We start from the raw sequence: 17,375 nt of genomic DNA, 5'->3' as shown, positions 1-17,375 counted from the left end.
ATAATGAGACATCAGAAAGTTGATGTTCTAGTGCAGATGCTGTTTCTACGGCTTTCCCTGAATTAGCTGCGTTAAAAAGTCACTGCATAAGCTTTCTGTCAGCCTTTAAAATCTTTGTCACTTTCTGCTTTCCACTGAATGTATCCTTATAGAGATATGCTAATGTGTTGGTCTTTACCTTTTGAATAGGAGCATAAAATTCAATATTCTGCTCTTTCAGCCTTTTTCTCTGCAAATTCCTTGAGTAATGTTTTACCTCGACTTTCACAGGTTAATACATCATCTGGAATATTGTTAGTTGCAATGTCCTTAGATGCTATTAAGAACAGTCTGTTCTCCTCTTCATTCACTCCGAATATATCATATGGACCAAAGAGCTACATAATTATCTGGATGCACTCTCCCTCTGAAAAAACTCTCGAACGAGTTCCATCTGCTCTATTCTTGAATATTCCATTATTTTCGTCATCATCATAATGATTATACAATTTCATGGTACTATTGGAAACCTCAGATCTTACTTACCACGTAATACAAAAACTATCTATTGCCTGGTCCTGCCTTGTTATTCCAATTATACCCCCTGTCGTTTTACACAGTCTGTTTATCGACTCAGTAGCTTGGTCGACATGTACTCCGTTGAATGCTTTTCCTTCAGCCTGACTACAAAGTGACCTTCAATAAACTCTTTGAACACTTCAGGTGCTGCATATTCTAATGCTTTTATGTCTGCTAGATATGCAGGACCCTAACGGGCATAGTTTGTAAGGGCCTACACCATTAGCCACGGTATCGTCTCGGAAAAGGCTTCAATATGCAACAGCCAATCGCCTATTTTTCGGGCTTTAATGAACTCCATAAGGATTTCAACCAAATGTAGGTAGGAATTCCAGATAGAAAATTTTTTCACTTCTCTTTCTTTTTTGTCGAAATTATCTAGTAATTCACCTGGGATTTGATCAGCAGTATAAGATATATGTAGTTTAATCAGGGTGAAGAATGTACACTTAAAAACAATGTAATATAAGACACTGAAATACACAAAAGAGTTTCAGTCTTTTTTTAAGCGTACGGTGTACTTCATTATATATATAATGGATCCTTTTAATTTTTCTTTTCACTTTACAAATATGTTTATAGAGTTAACAAATATAGTAAAAACTATTACATTGTTTAAAAAATACTTTTTGAACTTATATTTTATATAACCTTTAGACCTATATAAGTGAAGACTAGAAAAGACAAAATTTTAATTAGATCAAAGCAGGTTGATTTTCAGACAATATTACTGCCTTAAACTTTTCACTTTTGGTTATAAATCACAATGAGATGTATTTCATCTCCTTAGCAACTGAAAACTGTACCCATTGACCTTTGACCTAATTAAAAGGATGTCAAGCACCTGAGAAGGTGACATCCCCTCTAGATTTTCAGCAAAGGTTATGTAGATACCATAAAAACACCAAAAGAAGCCATGCCTAAAACATGCCAACCAACTTTTTTTCCAGGCACATTTCTCAGATTTTTAGGTTAACTACTACTCATGTTTTATTAAAGAGAATTTGCTCAATTGTTCTTATACAACCGCGTAAATAGATAGAACTTCCCAGCATACGAGAAACATATAAGTCGGTGCTTCCGGCGCAGCCTTGTCTGTATGGTTGCGTTAGTGACGTCGCATTGACGTCAACGCTGTCCGAAATGTTGTCATTCGGTACGAACAACGAGCGCAACAATTACGCTAAAATCGAATCAGGACCCTTTACCATCGAGGTCATCGACGTTTTGTAGATCTTCACGGTCCCTATTAATATGCCTAGGTTGAAGGTCGCCGTATGTACCGTTGGCCTGCATGAACGAAAAAACGCTTAGTCGCACTTACAGAATCAATGAAAAAGACACGCTTTAAAAGCTAGTATGAAACTGCCATTCTATAGAGGCTCATGGACCGCTGCTTCCGGTGCGGTGTTTCCTTAATGGTAACGTGTTGTAATCGCTTTGCATTTAATCATATCCCTTCGTAACTGTTTACTTATGAAAACGGAATGACATATACAAAACAGCTCTAGTATTCAGCTATCGCATTGGTCAAAGGTAAGGGTCAGATAAAAGTATATGATTCCAATTTAAGTATCCGCAATGTCGCCAAGGTTCCTCTAGTACACTGGAAAGTTGTATCGAATTGCCTCTGTATTTTAATTTATTTTTAAATGAAAAAACCTGTGCTCAAACGCACTCGAATATTTTGTTTTCTTCATGTATTGTATAGTCCGAAAACGCGTTTTCTATTTCGTTTCGGAACATGACTTATGCGGCGACATTGAACCTTGAATTATCATAAGGGCCGTTATAAACTTCAAAAAGTCACTGGTCTCGATGGTTATCAGCCCTACGCCAAAGTTAGCCAAACATGAAAAAATCACAGTTACATTTATCGTTATACCTAAATTGAATATATTCGAGTTGCTTGACAATCCCATTAATTTGTCAATATGTCATATCCATTTGGTAACATTTGATGACTTTGTTACATACAAACATTTGCTAAATCGGTTCGGATAAGAAACTGGTTCCTTATTCCTTATTCGTAAATTAATTCATGAATAAAACAAGGTTTTGCTTTGTTTTGATTTTTTAAAGTATTCTTAGAAGTAGGAATAAGGAATAAGGAACAAGGAAAAAGAAACAAACTTACTCTCTCTCTATATATATATATATATATATGACATGGTAATTTATTTCTTGAAAACACACGCATAAACATTGCCATAAAGTATGAATGGAAAATACGTGTCATTATACATAGAACTGTGAAAAATGGAGTATAACAAGTATACTCGTTAATGTCCGGAACCAATGCCCCTTTCTATCTCAAGTCATCCTTCTACTCTCTTAACACTCACTGATACACATAAAGCATAATATAAGCCTTTAAACAAAACATAGCATTAACAAATAAACAAGAGTTCCGCGGTCGGAGATGACCGCATTGAAGCCGGATTTTTGATTTAAATGACAGGAAAGTACCTTTCGTGTTTTTGTCAATGCAATACTTAAATTACTGAAATATTGTTCAAAGGTCAAAATGAAATGTAAGTACTTTTCAAGGCATGAGCAAACCTTGTGTTATGTTTTGAATGCATGCATATACATGAACAACAATAACATTTAAGGTCACAAATATGAACTTGAATTGACAATTAGGAAAGTTTGATCTCAATTTTTTTATTAGCAAATTAGTAACATATTGTTTGAAGTTTCCATCAATTTCATTATCAAATGTAAGAAAATAAACTTAGATGAAATAATACTATTTATTGTTTTGCTTTCACATACCTACACAGAAATCCAGACATTTTTACATTCAAGGTCACAGTGACCTTGACCTTAGAATGAATGACCTTGAAATGACCAGTGGTCATCTAAGTGTGCTTGCAAACCTTCATGTCAAGTTTGAAGACTCTATGTCCAAGCATACCAAAGTTATAACAATTTTAACATTTTAACATTTAAGGTCACAGTGACCTTGACCTTCAAATGAATGACATTGAAATGACCAGTGGTCATCTTCTAGTACTGGCCAATCTTTATTTCAAGTTTGAAGACTCTAGGTACAAGCATACCAAAGTTATAACATGAAATAAGAACTTTAACATTTTTACATTCAAGGTCACAGTGACCTTGACCTTCAAATGAATGACCTTGAAATGTCCAGTGGTTACTTACTAGTTCTGGCCAACCTTCATGTCAAGTTTCAAGACTCTAGGTCCAAGCATACCAAAGTTATAACAACTTTAACATTTTTACATTCAAGGTCACAGTGACCTTGACCTTCAAATGAATGACCTTGAAATGTCCAGTGGTTACTTACTAGTTCTGGCCAACCTTCATGTCAAGTTTCAAGACTCTAGGTCCAAGCATACCAAAGTTATAACAACTTTAACATTTTTATATTGAAGGTCACAGTGACCTTCACCTTCAAATGAATGACCTTGAAATGACCAGTGGTCATCTGTTAATCCTGGCCAACCTTCATGTCAAGTTTGAAGACTCTAGGTCCAAGCATACCAAAGTTATACCATGAAATAAGAACTTTAACATTTTTACATTCAAGGTCACAGTGACCTTGACCTTCAAATGAATGACCTTGAAATGACCAGTGGTTACTAACTAGTTATGGCCAACCTTCATGTCAAGTTTCAAGACTCTAGGTCCAAGCATACCAAAGTTATAACAACTTTAACATTTTTTATATTGAAGGTCACAGTGACCTTGACCTTCAAATGAATGACCTTGAAATGACCAGTGGTCATCTGTTAATCCTGGCCAACCTTCATGTCAAGTTTGAAGACTCTAGGTCCAAGCATACCAAAGTTATACCATGAAATAAGAACTTTAACATTTTCGAGCACGCCGCCCGCCCGCCCGAGCCCCCCGCCCGCCCCCCCCCCCCCCCCCCGCCCCCCCGCCCGCCCGACAACATCAATCTATAAGCCGAGATTTTTTCGAAAAAAATCCGGCTAAAAATAGAATAAAAAAGATTTAAAGCACGTCAACGCTCTATCCTGCTTGCCTGTCGAATGAACAAACCTACAAATCTATGCACGAGGAAATCTTGATTTCCGCATCATTGAACATGCGCACCTTCAAAACCTGTATAACAACATTATTCAATCATACACCGATAATAAATACATAATTATATGACTATCAATTCACATAGCGTTTATTAACTTTTAACATGAATAATATCTATTCAAATTAAAACGCTTATTGATTATTTAGGCATTAAGCATATTTACTTACACAAGCAACTCCGAGATGGTTAAATTAGTAATTTGATATTGAAACATATTTTATGTTTATTCTTATTTTATTATCTGCGTATGTACTTGCACTGTGGGGTTTTTGTCTTGCACATTCTGCCAAAACAAAATAATATTTACTTTAACAAGTTGTCATAGTGATTATCTTCTCACGATATTCGCAATTTGGTTTTTTCAGCTTTTTACCTGATCATTCTACTTCTGATGTGTGAACTGTCATATTGCATTGAACATAATAATTTGGCGCTTACCAATCAAATTTATTGTTCTGCTATAAATCAATAATAGTGGGCTTATTATAATGTAGTTTCCCAATAAAATCACTTTTTTGTTTAACGATTGGTTTGCAAATAAGTTTAAAGCTCCGCCCAATTTCTTGAATAAAGGCATAAACACACGGATGTTAGTTTCTTTCTGATTTACTAATAAAAACGTCAAAAATGCAACACGATTTTTGAGCTTAAAAACCTATAATGATACGTCAACAGAAAGCTCTGAGTGTTTTTTTTACGAATTTGTAATTTAAAAAATGCGATTCAACAAAACCGTACCGCGATACATTATATTTTGTATATATTTTGTATATATAATATATTTGAATGTACCGCGGTATACCAATATACCGGTTTATTGTTGCAAACCAAATATAAACACCAATGAACTTGTGATGTACATACAAACACATTGAATGTAAACTTCTTTAGTAAAATCATGACAAAATAGATATCCAAGTTATATACACTACACATAAAAAACTTTTATGTTCCGTAGTCTCTGTGATACAAATAATTCTTCTAAGAACGTCATGTAACAAAACTGAATGAGCATTGCAGATTTATTAATAAGTCTAGTCAGCATATACTTGAGGCTCTCGATCCGTATCCATAGAGCATTTAACTGCGGGGGGAGCATAAGATATATTTGATATGTGTTGCTATTTAATAATTGTGCTGTTATCATAAGGAAGTTAAAGTGATATTAGGGGCATCTAACAGTTAATAGGGTTTTATCGCAACCGTTGTTTATTTTTGAATTTTTCACTTCATATACACTTATATTTGTTAATGCAGCATCAACATAATGAAACAATATCCCGGAAAGAGAAAAATAATGCATTTGAATATCAACCGTAATTTCGTTTGACAACTGGTCATGCATGTACGATGTGAACCTCAATTTAGTTTATACGACACAAAGACACAATTTTGTTCTACGGATCATTGAATTATCAATATCCACGTCAAACATGTTTTTTTAATGTCCTTAAAATAAATAATTTAATGAATCTATTAACAGTATTAATTTGTATGACGTTATTGCAAAGGAAATACATAACGTACAACACACGCTTGCATTATTAATACAATGCTATTGTAAAAACGATTTAAATATTAATTTAACGTAAGTTATTGAACTTTATGAAACAAATTATGACGGGGTCAGCAATTGCATTTTCAATAAATAATAATCACATTTTCTCACGCTTTTAATAAGCGCCGATAAACAAGGGTTATTTAAATAAATAAATCAGACCAACGGTATTAATGTTTATTTTGAACACTATTATGATTGCACAATATATTTAACTGAATTAAATTAAAAGTGAATTAAAAGACAGTAATATAGACTACTTTTGAACTGCATTTTAATTTGAATCTTCAAAATGCTCACTCAATTTTATTTCAGCATTGTTTATCACTTGCTTTTACAGAGTGTGGCGGGGTCCTGACAGATCCATTTGGCGTCATCACGAGCCCCAACTACCCGTCGAATTACAGCAACAAAGTTCAATGTATCTGGCTCATCAACGCACCAGAGGACAGCCGGATCAATGTGCATACTTAGCATTTTAATTATTGTTCAATCAACCAACAACAACGATATTTTTTTAATCTTTGATAAGCATTTATTAAAGAAAGTGGATCATATGCTCATAACATTTGACATTTAAAATTAATCATTTTTTATTCATTTTTATTTCAATGTTACATTTACAGGTAATAAATACAAATATGTAATCCAAGCTACAATATGCTTTACGTGCACAAAGTTTCACCACAATACATTCACACTTAGTTACTTGTCTTTTGTGTTTTCAGGTGAACTTTACAGTCCTTGAAATGGAGCCCCACCCAAAGTGCAATTTTGACTACCTGGAGCTCTTCAACGGACCTAACGCCTCCTCTCCATCATTCGGGAAATTCTGCGTGACAGTGCCACCTATGGTATTCAAGTCGCGATCGAACTCTGCCCGTATTGTCTTCTCCTCAGACTCCACCGTTAGTTCGAGGGGTTTCAATCTGACTTACACATTCTCCGTACAAGGTAGACTCATTGTTAGAATGCTCCTTTTTGAGTGTCGATTAAAAAAAATGTTCTAAATAAAATTCTTCACTATTTTTAGATCTATTAAACCACCATTTTTAGTTGTTTGCAAGAACAACAAAGGTTAATAGTGGTGTTTTGAAAATCGGTGTGCAGGGTACTACTGTTCACCAACTTACTCAAACCGCATCATCGTCGAGAAATAGTTCGCGGCGCGGAAGAGTATACTTTACATTGCTTTTTTGTATAATGAAAAATGTACGCTTCGTGTTACGGTAAAATCGCGTAATACCGCTTTCCTTAAAGGTCACAGGGGCAAGTCAGCCAATAGATGCTTTCGAGAAGACGCAGCGGGACCTATAATGAACTCTAAAATACACACATACACGCGCGCAGCACAGCAGCTGAGACTATTAAAAGCAACCTTACTAACAGCCGATTCCTTATCAGTTCAACGGGAGAGAAACGGAAAACCCAAAATACCAACTTTCTAAGTGATCAAAAGAACCATTATTTCATAAAGTAAATCAAAAACTCAATATTAAAAGAAATAAGTTTTCTTTGTATGCATATAAATTCCATTTCATTATTGCTTCAAAATGATAAGTAATACGCTGCTAATTTAGAACAATCGTGACAATCGGAAATACCGTAATTTATCCATATTCGCTTAAACTCAACAGAAAATAATAAAGAGTTATGTTTTGGTCAACTTCGCATTTTAACTCGGTACTCGGTCACCAAATCGTCCAGGGAAGACATAGTGGACTATCGATAAACGTTGGTAACACAGTTTTGCTTTCAAGATGAGAAAACAAAAACTACCAAAATCGTATAGTGTCATGATAAGACGAAAATCGTTTATCTAACCACAAATATTTGCCGTGCTCGGTCAGTCGGTATGAACATCGTTCTTAAAAGACTGAATAGAATACCCAAAATTGCCAGTTTTGTATAAATGACACAGTTTGATTTCAATTTATCGAAAAGTATTGTGCTTAGATGTTCCATTTATAAGAAACAGAGAGATGTTGAAATATCTGCGTCATGCGAAAATGGATCTTATGCCATATGCGCCTTGCGTAGCTATAGCCCAGCCTGCGCATCCCACAACCTGATCTAGAGATATCTAATGGGACCACGAAACCTTGCGTGATTTATAGCAGACAGCGCATCTTCTGACCAGACTGCACAATTGCGCAGACTGCGCAAACTGGGCTTGACCTACGCCATAAGACCCATTTTCGCATGCCGCGGCTCTTAAAGGGATTTAAATGTGTCGAAAAAAAATTGCGTTTTAATCATATCTTAAAACATCATATATTCGATGGTGAAAAATAAACTCATAATAAGCTATGTGAGGTGGACACATATGATGTGATCACCCGTGTATAATTTTTATTTACGAACATGTACGTGTGGTTTGAATATACGTGCACTTAAAAACACATATTTCATACGGTGAATATGCGACTAACAAGTGACAAAAAACCACAACAATGTAAACTTTTGTTTTTAATTAAATTATTTAAAAACGTAATTTTTCTTACTTAATTTCAAAGTCAGAATAGACGTCGAGTATCTATACAAAATATAAATATTTCTTGTTTTAACTTAGTCTCATGTTTGTAACCATACGTGGAGTTTGTGTGAATCCTGTATAAAATTAAGAGAGTTTGTAAATCAATGCTATTGTCCTCGTTAATGTTTTTGCAAAATCTCACCACTTTATACAATTAAAAGTAAATTGCATTGGTTTTGCACTTTCCGTGGCCATTCTATTGGCCTACGTTAAAAAGTCGAACTTCATGTCCTGTGACTGTAATATTAAATGCATTCAAAGAGCGAACAGCTGCAGTACATTCAGCGCTTTGATTCTGATATGTATTCATATGCACACATCGGTTACATCGCTGTTCGTGGGATCCACGGATTGCGATTTCAATACCACTTGTCAGCTTCTTCAAGTAATTAAATATGCAAAAGCGTGGTTCGACCACCTCAAACCTTTACCTTTACCTACCTTTTTGTTGCATCAAGTGTTTTATCCATATGTTTAAAAATTTTCATATAAGATACTATTTCATGTAAGTAATTTCTGAACTTGGTGATGTTTATCTGCAATACAAATTAATCCGGAATTGCATGCAAATAATTTTTCCTGATAAAAAGCAGGCGAAAAATATGTTTCAGGTACAACGTCTCATCATCCTCGCCAAAAGCATGGGCTTTAATACTTGATTACTGAATTAAAACTATACTTTGCAGTGCAGTTATATAAAAATTATAACACCTTTATTATTCTTTCTATATTGCTACCATGGTATAACTACAGAATTTCGTTCAAAGTGTGTTACAATTATTCCTTATTGCGATTAAACATATTCTACAATTGATTATCATTGCTAAACAACGATGTGTTGGCAGACTATTTTTGTTATGTTGCATTTAAAATTTCGTAAACGTTCGTTTGCAATTTTATGAAAATAATTAGTGTTGAAATTAACAACCCCTTGTTTTATTTTTATTTTTCATTTAGATTTATTGCAACAGTTCAGTGTGAGCATCCAATTTGTATGTTATTTGTACTTGATGTATATAATTATGCCATGTCTTCATTTATCAAAGTAAATACGTTCTTATTTTCTACCATATACAGAGCTTCAAAGTTATGTAATGCAATTTCCAAAATAACATTACCGTAACAATATGTGTGTCGTTAGCACATGGACTTTCAGCTGTTAAACTTAGCCATCGTTTTGACGTATAGTAATGTTTAACAGGTCCTTTTTTCAAAACAATGGTCCATTGTGAGGATATTTTTATATAAATAACACAACTGATTTAAATCTCCTTTATTTATATTTATATGGCCAATGTCTTTGATACTTGAAGGTGAGCTTGACTACCACGTAACATGACATGAGTGCCCTATCACAATATTTACTAAACAACGATCCGAAACTTTATATTATTTGATTATTCCTAGCTATTAAAATAGGAAATACACATTATTAATCTCGTCCATTTCTACTTAAACCATTAAAACTACATTTGTATTTATCATTCAGAATTGTAACCGTGTCTTATGTACTTAGTAACACTTGTTCATGCTCTGTTACTTACCCAATGCAAAGCTCTATTGTCCTGGGCATCGATTGGTGTATTAAAATTCGTGAATTCGCCCATACACTATCACATTTATTTACGAATCATCCACATTAGAAACATAACCGGAATAATCGGAATCATTGAAATGCACATGCTTAATTGGTCTATTACTGTCTATTTTTAAAACGTTTGACTATTCACTTTGTGCATATGTGGCAAAGAGTTTGTTTAAATGCAACGAAAAGTAATGAAGGTTTTTAAAAATGATGGTCTCGCCCGAAAAGTATGCGGTACAACGTACAATGAATAATACATAAAATTCAGTAAATAAATGTTCCATTGTTGATGACATGATATTGTCGATTTGGCTTTACATATATGAGTTCATTGATGAATTAAGGATAATTGAACATTCATTTACAGATATCTTTTACATGGGCTGTTATGAGGACAGCAAAAACCGAACCCTTGCAGATTATGATTACCATTCTAAGTCGAACTCACCAACCGAATGTTCAAACAACTGCAGCCACTACAAGTTTTACGGAGTGGAGGTTGGTTGTAGATTTAACGTAGCACTCGTATAGCGTAGACATTGAAAAGGTATAAAAATAAAAATAAATCCTTTAGCTTTAAAAATTAAATATATTATCATTTATCCCAATTTGTTCCCTATTTAAGGTACAATTGCGTTTAACATTTTTTATTATCGTTGTGAATGTATAAAGAATTACATGCTCGTATTTCACCTTGATAATGTCTTCAATTTTCAGATTGGCAGAAATATGTCATCTAAGCATGCATAAATTCAGAAAACAAAAACTGAAAAACTTATGATCCCTTTTAACAGTACAATGTTAAGGCATTTTATATTGCTTATTCGTTAACAGCGGCCGTGCTATCAATATTGTTCATTCTAATTGCACTTAGGGGACGACTCATTGCCTCTGTGGTAATGCGCTTCATTCTACAACCAAAAAGCCAGAGTCAGAGTGTTCCTTTATTTGTCCGGGCGACAGAAGCCAGATATGTGGCGCTGATTGGAGGATTAACATATACAGTCATGGGGGTAAATGTACATTTTTTCCCCAAGATGTATTAGTACACAATACGTGTTTAATTACGTGAAGCAATACGCATCGTTAAACGCTTGTCGAAACAATAAGTCATATAACGTTATGAATATAACATGTAAAACGTGTATTTCTTATTTAGACAATTATCATTGTTAAACACTTGTTCTATTTGGGATGCTTAACAGTTTACATGTCTAAAAGGCGTGTTTGAAACGTTAAATTGCAAATAATTCTACATATATCAAAAATATTTTTACTTTTTACAACTAAATACACTATGCTTAAACCGGCCGTGAAAGTCTTTTACAGGCTCTTGAAAGGTGTTTTATATTATCAGTATCAATTCAATTGGCAAACATTGATGAATCAGTATTTAAAAACAATGGAATAGTGTTAATTTGCAAATTATTGAACACTGATTCACCATAGTATATTTGATTTACTGTATGTGGAAATCAATGAATCCTCAGGTACAAACAACATTTATGTCGCATGAATATTCGCGTACTGACAAAAAGTGTCAATTATTTAGAAAGAAAAAATAAATTGTCCATTTGATGTCTTTTTTTTTAAATCTCAATTAACTAGCAGAAACATAGTTTCATTAAGGTCAAACACATTTATTGGTGTTTAAATTTTATTTCGATTGCCTTTATTTCAAATTGCTGCTTTTTCAATGGGCCTTAGGGTAGAATCGCGTCACAATGAACAATTAAATTCAAACTTGACTATTGCGGAGAAAAGGACAACTCCATCCCAAACAATATAGTTTGTAAGGGTTACGGGGACAACCAATATCTACCTTTTGGTATTTTGTGAAATAATGATATTCCGACAAGCAAAGAACGTACTTAAGCTTTGGTTTATTGCACGTTTCCAAAGAATAACATCGCATTTTATGGACATGTAATTAATCCGGTGATTTCATTAAACAAGCGCGTTTTAAAAATTTTGACATAATTATTCGTGTCCATTATCATGCTGTCCAGTCTGATTACGTTGACAACTATTATACATACACGCAAAACAGGGAAGAGTATTGATTTATGTAATACTGGTTACTCAACCACTGCCAAATTTAAACGTATTAACTGTTGATTATTAAAGAAACTAAAAAAATCATCATAAAGAATCAACGAAAAAATACTAAATTTCTTTATTCCAATAATGTAAATTCATGTATTTGAAACCTTAAACAAACATGGAAATAATTGACACATATTGACTCATTTTCGTGGTAAAATGTAAATGTGTTGCAAAATCGCTCCTCGTGTATCCTACATTGAAGTATAAAGTTAATAAGTAGTGATCATTTAAAAACAAATTGGATTTCACTGTTTTTGATTTAATATATTTTGTAAATGTGCAAATATTTCGTTTGTTTTATATGCGTATCCTTCAATAATGGCCGTTCAAGTAAATAGACGTATTTAAAATCCATTTTACAGTATTTGTAACATAAGAAGACACTATTTGCATGTATTTACTATCAAATCATGAACATACCACACGTTTTCGTTGTCAGATTGCCCACTCGGAAGTACCGGCGTTAACTGTTCCAAGCAATGCAATTGCCGTGTGAACCCATGCGACAATGTTACGGGTGCATGTGGAAACGATGGCTGCAAAGACGGATGGACAGGAATAGCGTGTAATGAAAGTAAGATGTCAAATGATATTGACAAAAACAATCAAACATCAAACAAATATCACAAATATGTAATTAAGATAGGTATATATATATATAAACATATACATAATGTACAGCATTGTCGGTATAGTTTTGGGAAAAAAAATTAGCTGTCAAAGTTATGAACATACATAGTGTTTATTTCTATTAATTAATAGAACATGAAAGACAAAACGACATGAAAGAGACGCTTGCTTAATTTATACTATATTCGAAAGACGATTTGGAATTTACGCAAACATAATTATTGTTTATTCTTGTTGTTAAAGAAACACAAGTAAAGCAGGTTACCAGAATTTTCACATGTTTGTTATTTCAGGCTGCACACTCGGAAGTTACAGCAATAACTGTTCAAAGCAATGTCATTGCCGTGTGGGCCCATGCGACGGTTTTACGGGTGCATGTGGGAATGATGGCTGTATAGACGGATGGACAGGAATAGCGTGTAATGAAAGTAAGATGTCATATGATATTGACAAAAAAAATTAAAACATCAAACAAATATCACAAATATGTAATAAAGATAGGTAGCGTCCGCATATAACACTTTAGAAATCTAACAACATATCGACCTTTTTGGGATTTAAACATGTGCACATATATCTATGCACATATATAATGTACAACGATTTCGGTTTGGAATACTAAGTATGCGTTAACAGATGGAATTCACGTAAACACCTACTACTACTACTACTACGAGTACGACGACGACGACGGCAACGACGACGACGACGACGACGACGACGACGACGACGGCGACGACGACGACGACGACGGCGACGACGACGGCGACGACGAAGACGACGACGACGACGACGACGACACTACGACGACGACGACGACGACGACGACGACGACGACGACGACGACGACGACGACGACTACGACGACGACGACGACGACGACGACGACGACGACGACGACGACGACGACGACGACGACGACGACGACGACGACGACGACGACGACGACGACGACGACGACGACGACGACGACGACGACGACGACGGAGACGACGACGACGACGACGACGACGACGACGACGACGACGACTACGACGACGACGACGACGACGACGACGACGACGACGACGACGACGACGACGACGACGACGACGACGACGACGACGACGACGACGACGACGACGACGACGACGACGACGACGACGACGACGACGACGACGCTACGACGACGACGACGACGACTACGACTACGACGACGACGACGACGACGACGACGACTACGACGACGACGACGACGACGACGACGACGACGACGACGACGACGACGACGACGACGACGACGACGACGACTAGGACGACGACGACGACTACGACGACGACGACTACGACGACGACGACTACGACGACTACTACGACGACTACTACTACTACTACGACTACTACTACGACTACTACTACTCGACTAAGACTACTTCTACTACTACTACGACTACTACTACTACTACTACTACTACTACGACTACTACTACTACTACTACTACATACTACTACTACTACTACTTAATACTACTATTCTACTACTACTACTTCTACTACTACTACTACTACACTACTACTACTACTACTACATAATACTTCTAACTACTACTACTACTACTACTACTACTACTAAACTACTGACTACTACTACTACTACTACTACTACTACTACTACTACTACTCTACTACTACTACTACTACTACTACTACTACCACTACTACTACTACTAATACTACTAATACTACTACTACTATGCTACGCAAAAATTATTATTCAGCCCCCTTATTGAAGGTAATAGACCCTTACTTTTGCATTCAAATGTATACTTTTTAATTTATAGGTTAAGACTATTAATACCAGTCATGCTAATGCTTTTACAGCCAAATAACATTGTTTGACAGGAAATCTCAGTACAGTTTTGAACATAATGTGATCTTAAAAATTCCAAAACATAATTTACAATCTCTCTTTGTGAAAATGCAGTCTCAGAATATATGTAAAAGGGTTTCTTCATTTTCATTACAGAAGGAACATTAATTGTCATGAACAATGTTCATTTTAAATAACAAAATTTGGTTCTTAAGATTCTGTGAACAATTTTTGTCTGAAACCACGGTTTGTGTGTGTCTCTAGATATAATAAAAACGCATGCATGCACTTTTGTCCATTCAACGTTATTAAAAAGTGTTTTCCATTTTGAATGACAAGTGGGTATATCTGTATTATAGCTAAAACATTTACAAGTTTGTTTTGATTATACACATATTCTATGTTATTCGAGTAAAATGATATAAATGTACATTCTATATTTGTCTTTTTTATTAATGAAAGTCCTGATAATCTGATAAATGCCTTCATATTTCTTATTAAACCTTCATAAACATTGGAAGTTAATTTTAACTCCAATAAGATTTTCTAATACAGATTTTTTAAATAAATTTTCCAGAAGTGCACAATATATCTCTTACATATCCATTTCCCCAATCATACATATTTTATTATGTATATCAGAGTCATACCTATCTTAAAATTGTGGTTATAAAATATAGGCACATCAAGGATATCTTCACACTTACTGACATTTTGTTTATTAATATACTCAATGTAACATGTAAAAACATCTCTAAAAACTAATTTTTAAACTTATCATAATTTTTTCTATGTACTGTTTTCCTAAATTTCAAAATTTTCCTAACATCAAACATAAAATGTACCAGTTGGAAACATTTTCCATTATTAGTTTGTTTGAAAAGCATATATATCAGTCATGGCAACTCCCTCGTCATCATCATATGATTGAATAGCAATAGTTGTTTCTAACATGCCATTTTTACAACACCTCTATTCATACTACCACCACAAACACCACTACCACTACCACAACCACTACCCCTACTGCCACAACTACTACGACTTTTTCTACTTCTACTTCCACTTCCACTACTACTACTACTACTACTACTCCTACTACTACTACTACTACTACTACTACTACTACTACTACTACTACTACTACTACTACTACTACTACGACGACGACGACGACGACGACGACGACGACTACTACGACAAGTTTTAATACTACTGCTAATACTACTACTACCACTGCTTCTACTACTTCTACTACTACAACTACTACTACTACGGCTACTACTACTGCTGCTACTATTACTACTATTACTACTACTACTAATACTACTTCTACTACTACTTCTACATCTACTACTACTACTACTACTACTACTACTACTACTACTACTACTACTACTACTACTTCTACTAAAACTGCTACTACTACTACTACTACTTCTACCATGCTACGCAAAGATTATTATTCAGCCCCCTTATTGATGTTCATAGACCCTTACTCTTGCATGATGTGATCTTAAAAATTTCGCAACATAATTTACAATTCTCTTTGTGAAAATGCAGTTTCAGAATATATGTAAAAGAGTTTCCTCATTTTTATTACAAAAGGAACATAAATTTTCATGAACAATGATCATTTTAAATAACAAAGATTTGGTTTCCAAGATTCTGTGAACAATTCTTGTCTGCAACCCCTAAGTGTATGTGGCTCTAGACATAATAAAAACGCGCGCATTCACTTTTGTCCATTCAACGTTATTAAAAAGTGTATTCCATATTGAATGACAAGTGGGTATATCTGTATTTTAGCTAATACATGTATAAACAAGTTTGTTTTGATTATACCCATATACTATGTTATTCGAGTAAAATGATATAAATGTACATTGTATATTTGGCGTTTTTATTAATGGAAGTCCTGATAATCTGATAAATGCCTTCCTAGTTCTTATTAAGCCTTCATAAAACTGGAAGTTAATTTTAACTCCAATAAAATTTTCTAATACAGATTTTTTTTAATTCTCCAGAAGTGCACACTATATCTCTTACATATCTAATTCCCCTATCATACATATTTTTATTATATATATATATATATATATATATATATATATATATATATATATATATATATATATATATATATATATATATATATATATATATATATATATATATCATATTCATACCTATCTTAAAATTGTGGTAATAAAATAAAGGCATTTCAAGGATATCTTCACACTGACATTTTGTTTATTAATATACTCACTGTAACATGTAAGGACATCTCTAAAAACTATTTTTTTAACATATCATATTTTTTTCTCTGTACATTTTTCCTAAATTTAAACATTTTTCTAACATCACACATAAAATTTACCAGTTGGAAACATTTTCCATTATTAGTTTTTTTGAAAAGCATATATATCAGTCATGGCAACTCCTCCATCATCATCATATGATTGAATAGCA

General features: G+C 34.3%; 1 protein-coding gene across 8 annotated transcripts in view; it reads left to right on the top strand.

Moving 5' to 3' along the window:
- Positions 1-17,375, top strand: part of LOC127858130 (deleted in malignant brain tumors 1 protein-like) — a 68,988-nt gene that overhangs the window by 12,767 nt on the left and 38,846 nt on the right. For 6 of the 8 annotated variants that reach the window (XM_052395027.1, XM_052395030.1, XM_052395029.1 and 3 more), the window contains 6 exons: positions 6,538-6,659; positions 6,926-7,151; positions 10,686-10,816; positions 11,193-11,331; positions 12,864-12,998; positions 13,348-13,482. In XM_052395027.1, the coding sequence (XP_052250987.1) occupies positions 6,538-6,659; positions 6,926-7,151; positions 10,686-10,816; positions 11,193-11,331; positions 12,864-12,998; positions 13,348-13,482 (888 nt within the window). The remainder of the gene's footprint in view (positions 1-6,537; positions 6,660-6,925; positions 7,152-10,685; positions 10,817-11,192; positions 11,332-12,863; positions 12,999-13,347; positions 13,483-17,375) is intronic. The other 2 variants (XM_052395028.1, XM_052395032.1) reach the window with 2 other exon arrangements.

Source organism: Dreissena polymorpha, chromosome 14, assembly GCF_020536995.1.
Source record: "Dreissena polymorpha isolate Duluth1 chromosome 14, UMN_Dpol_1.0, whole genome shotgun sequence".
Classification (NCBI taxonomy): Eukaryota; Metazoa; Mollusca; class Bivalvia; order Myida; family Dreissenidae; genus Dreissena; species Dreissena polymorpha.
This window is presented reverse-complemented; position numbering and strand designations above follow the sequence as displayed.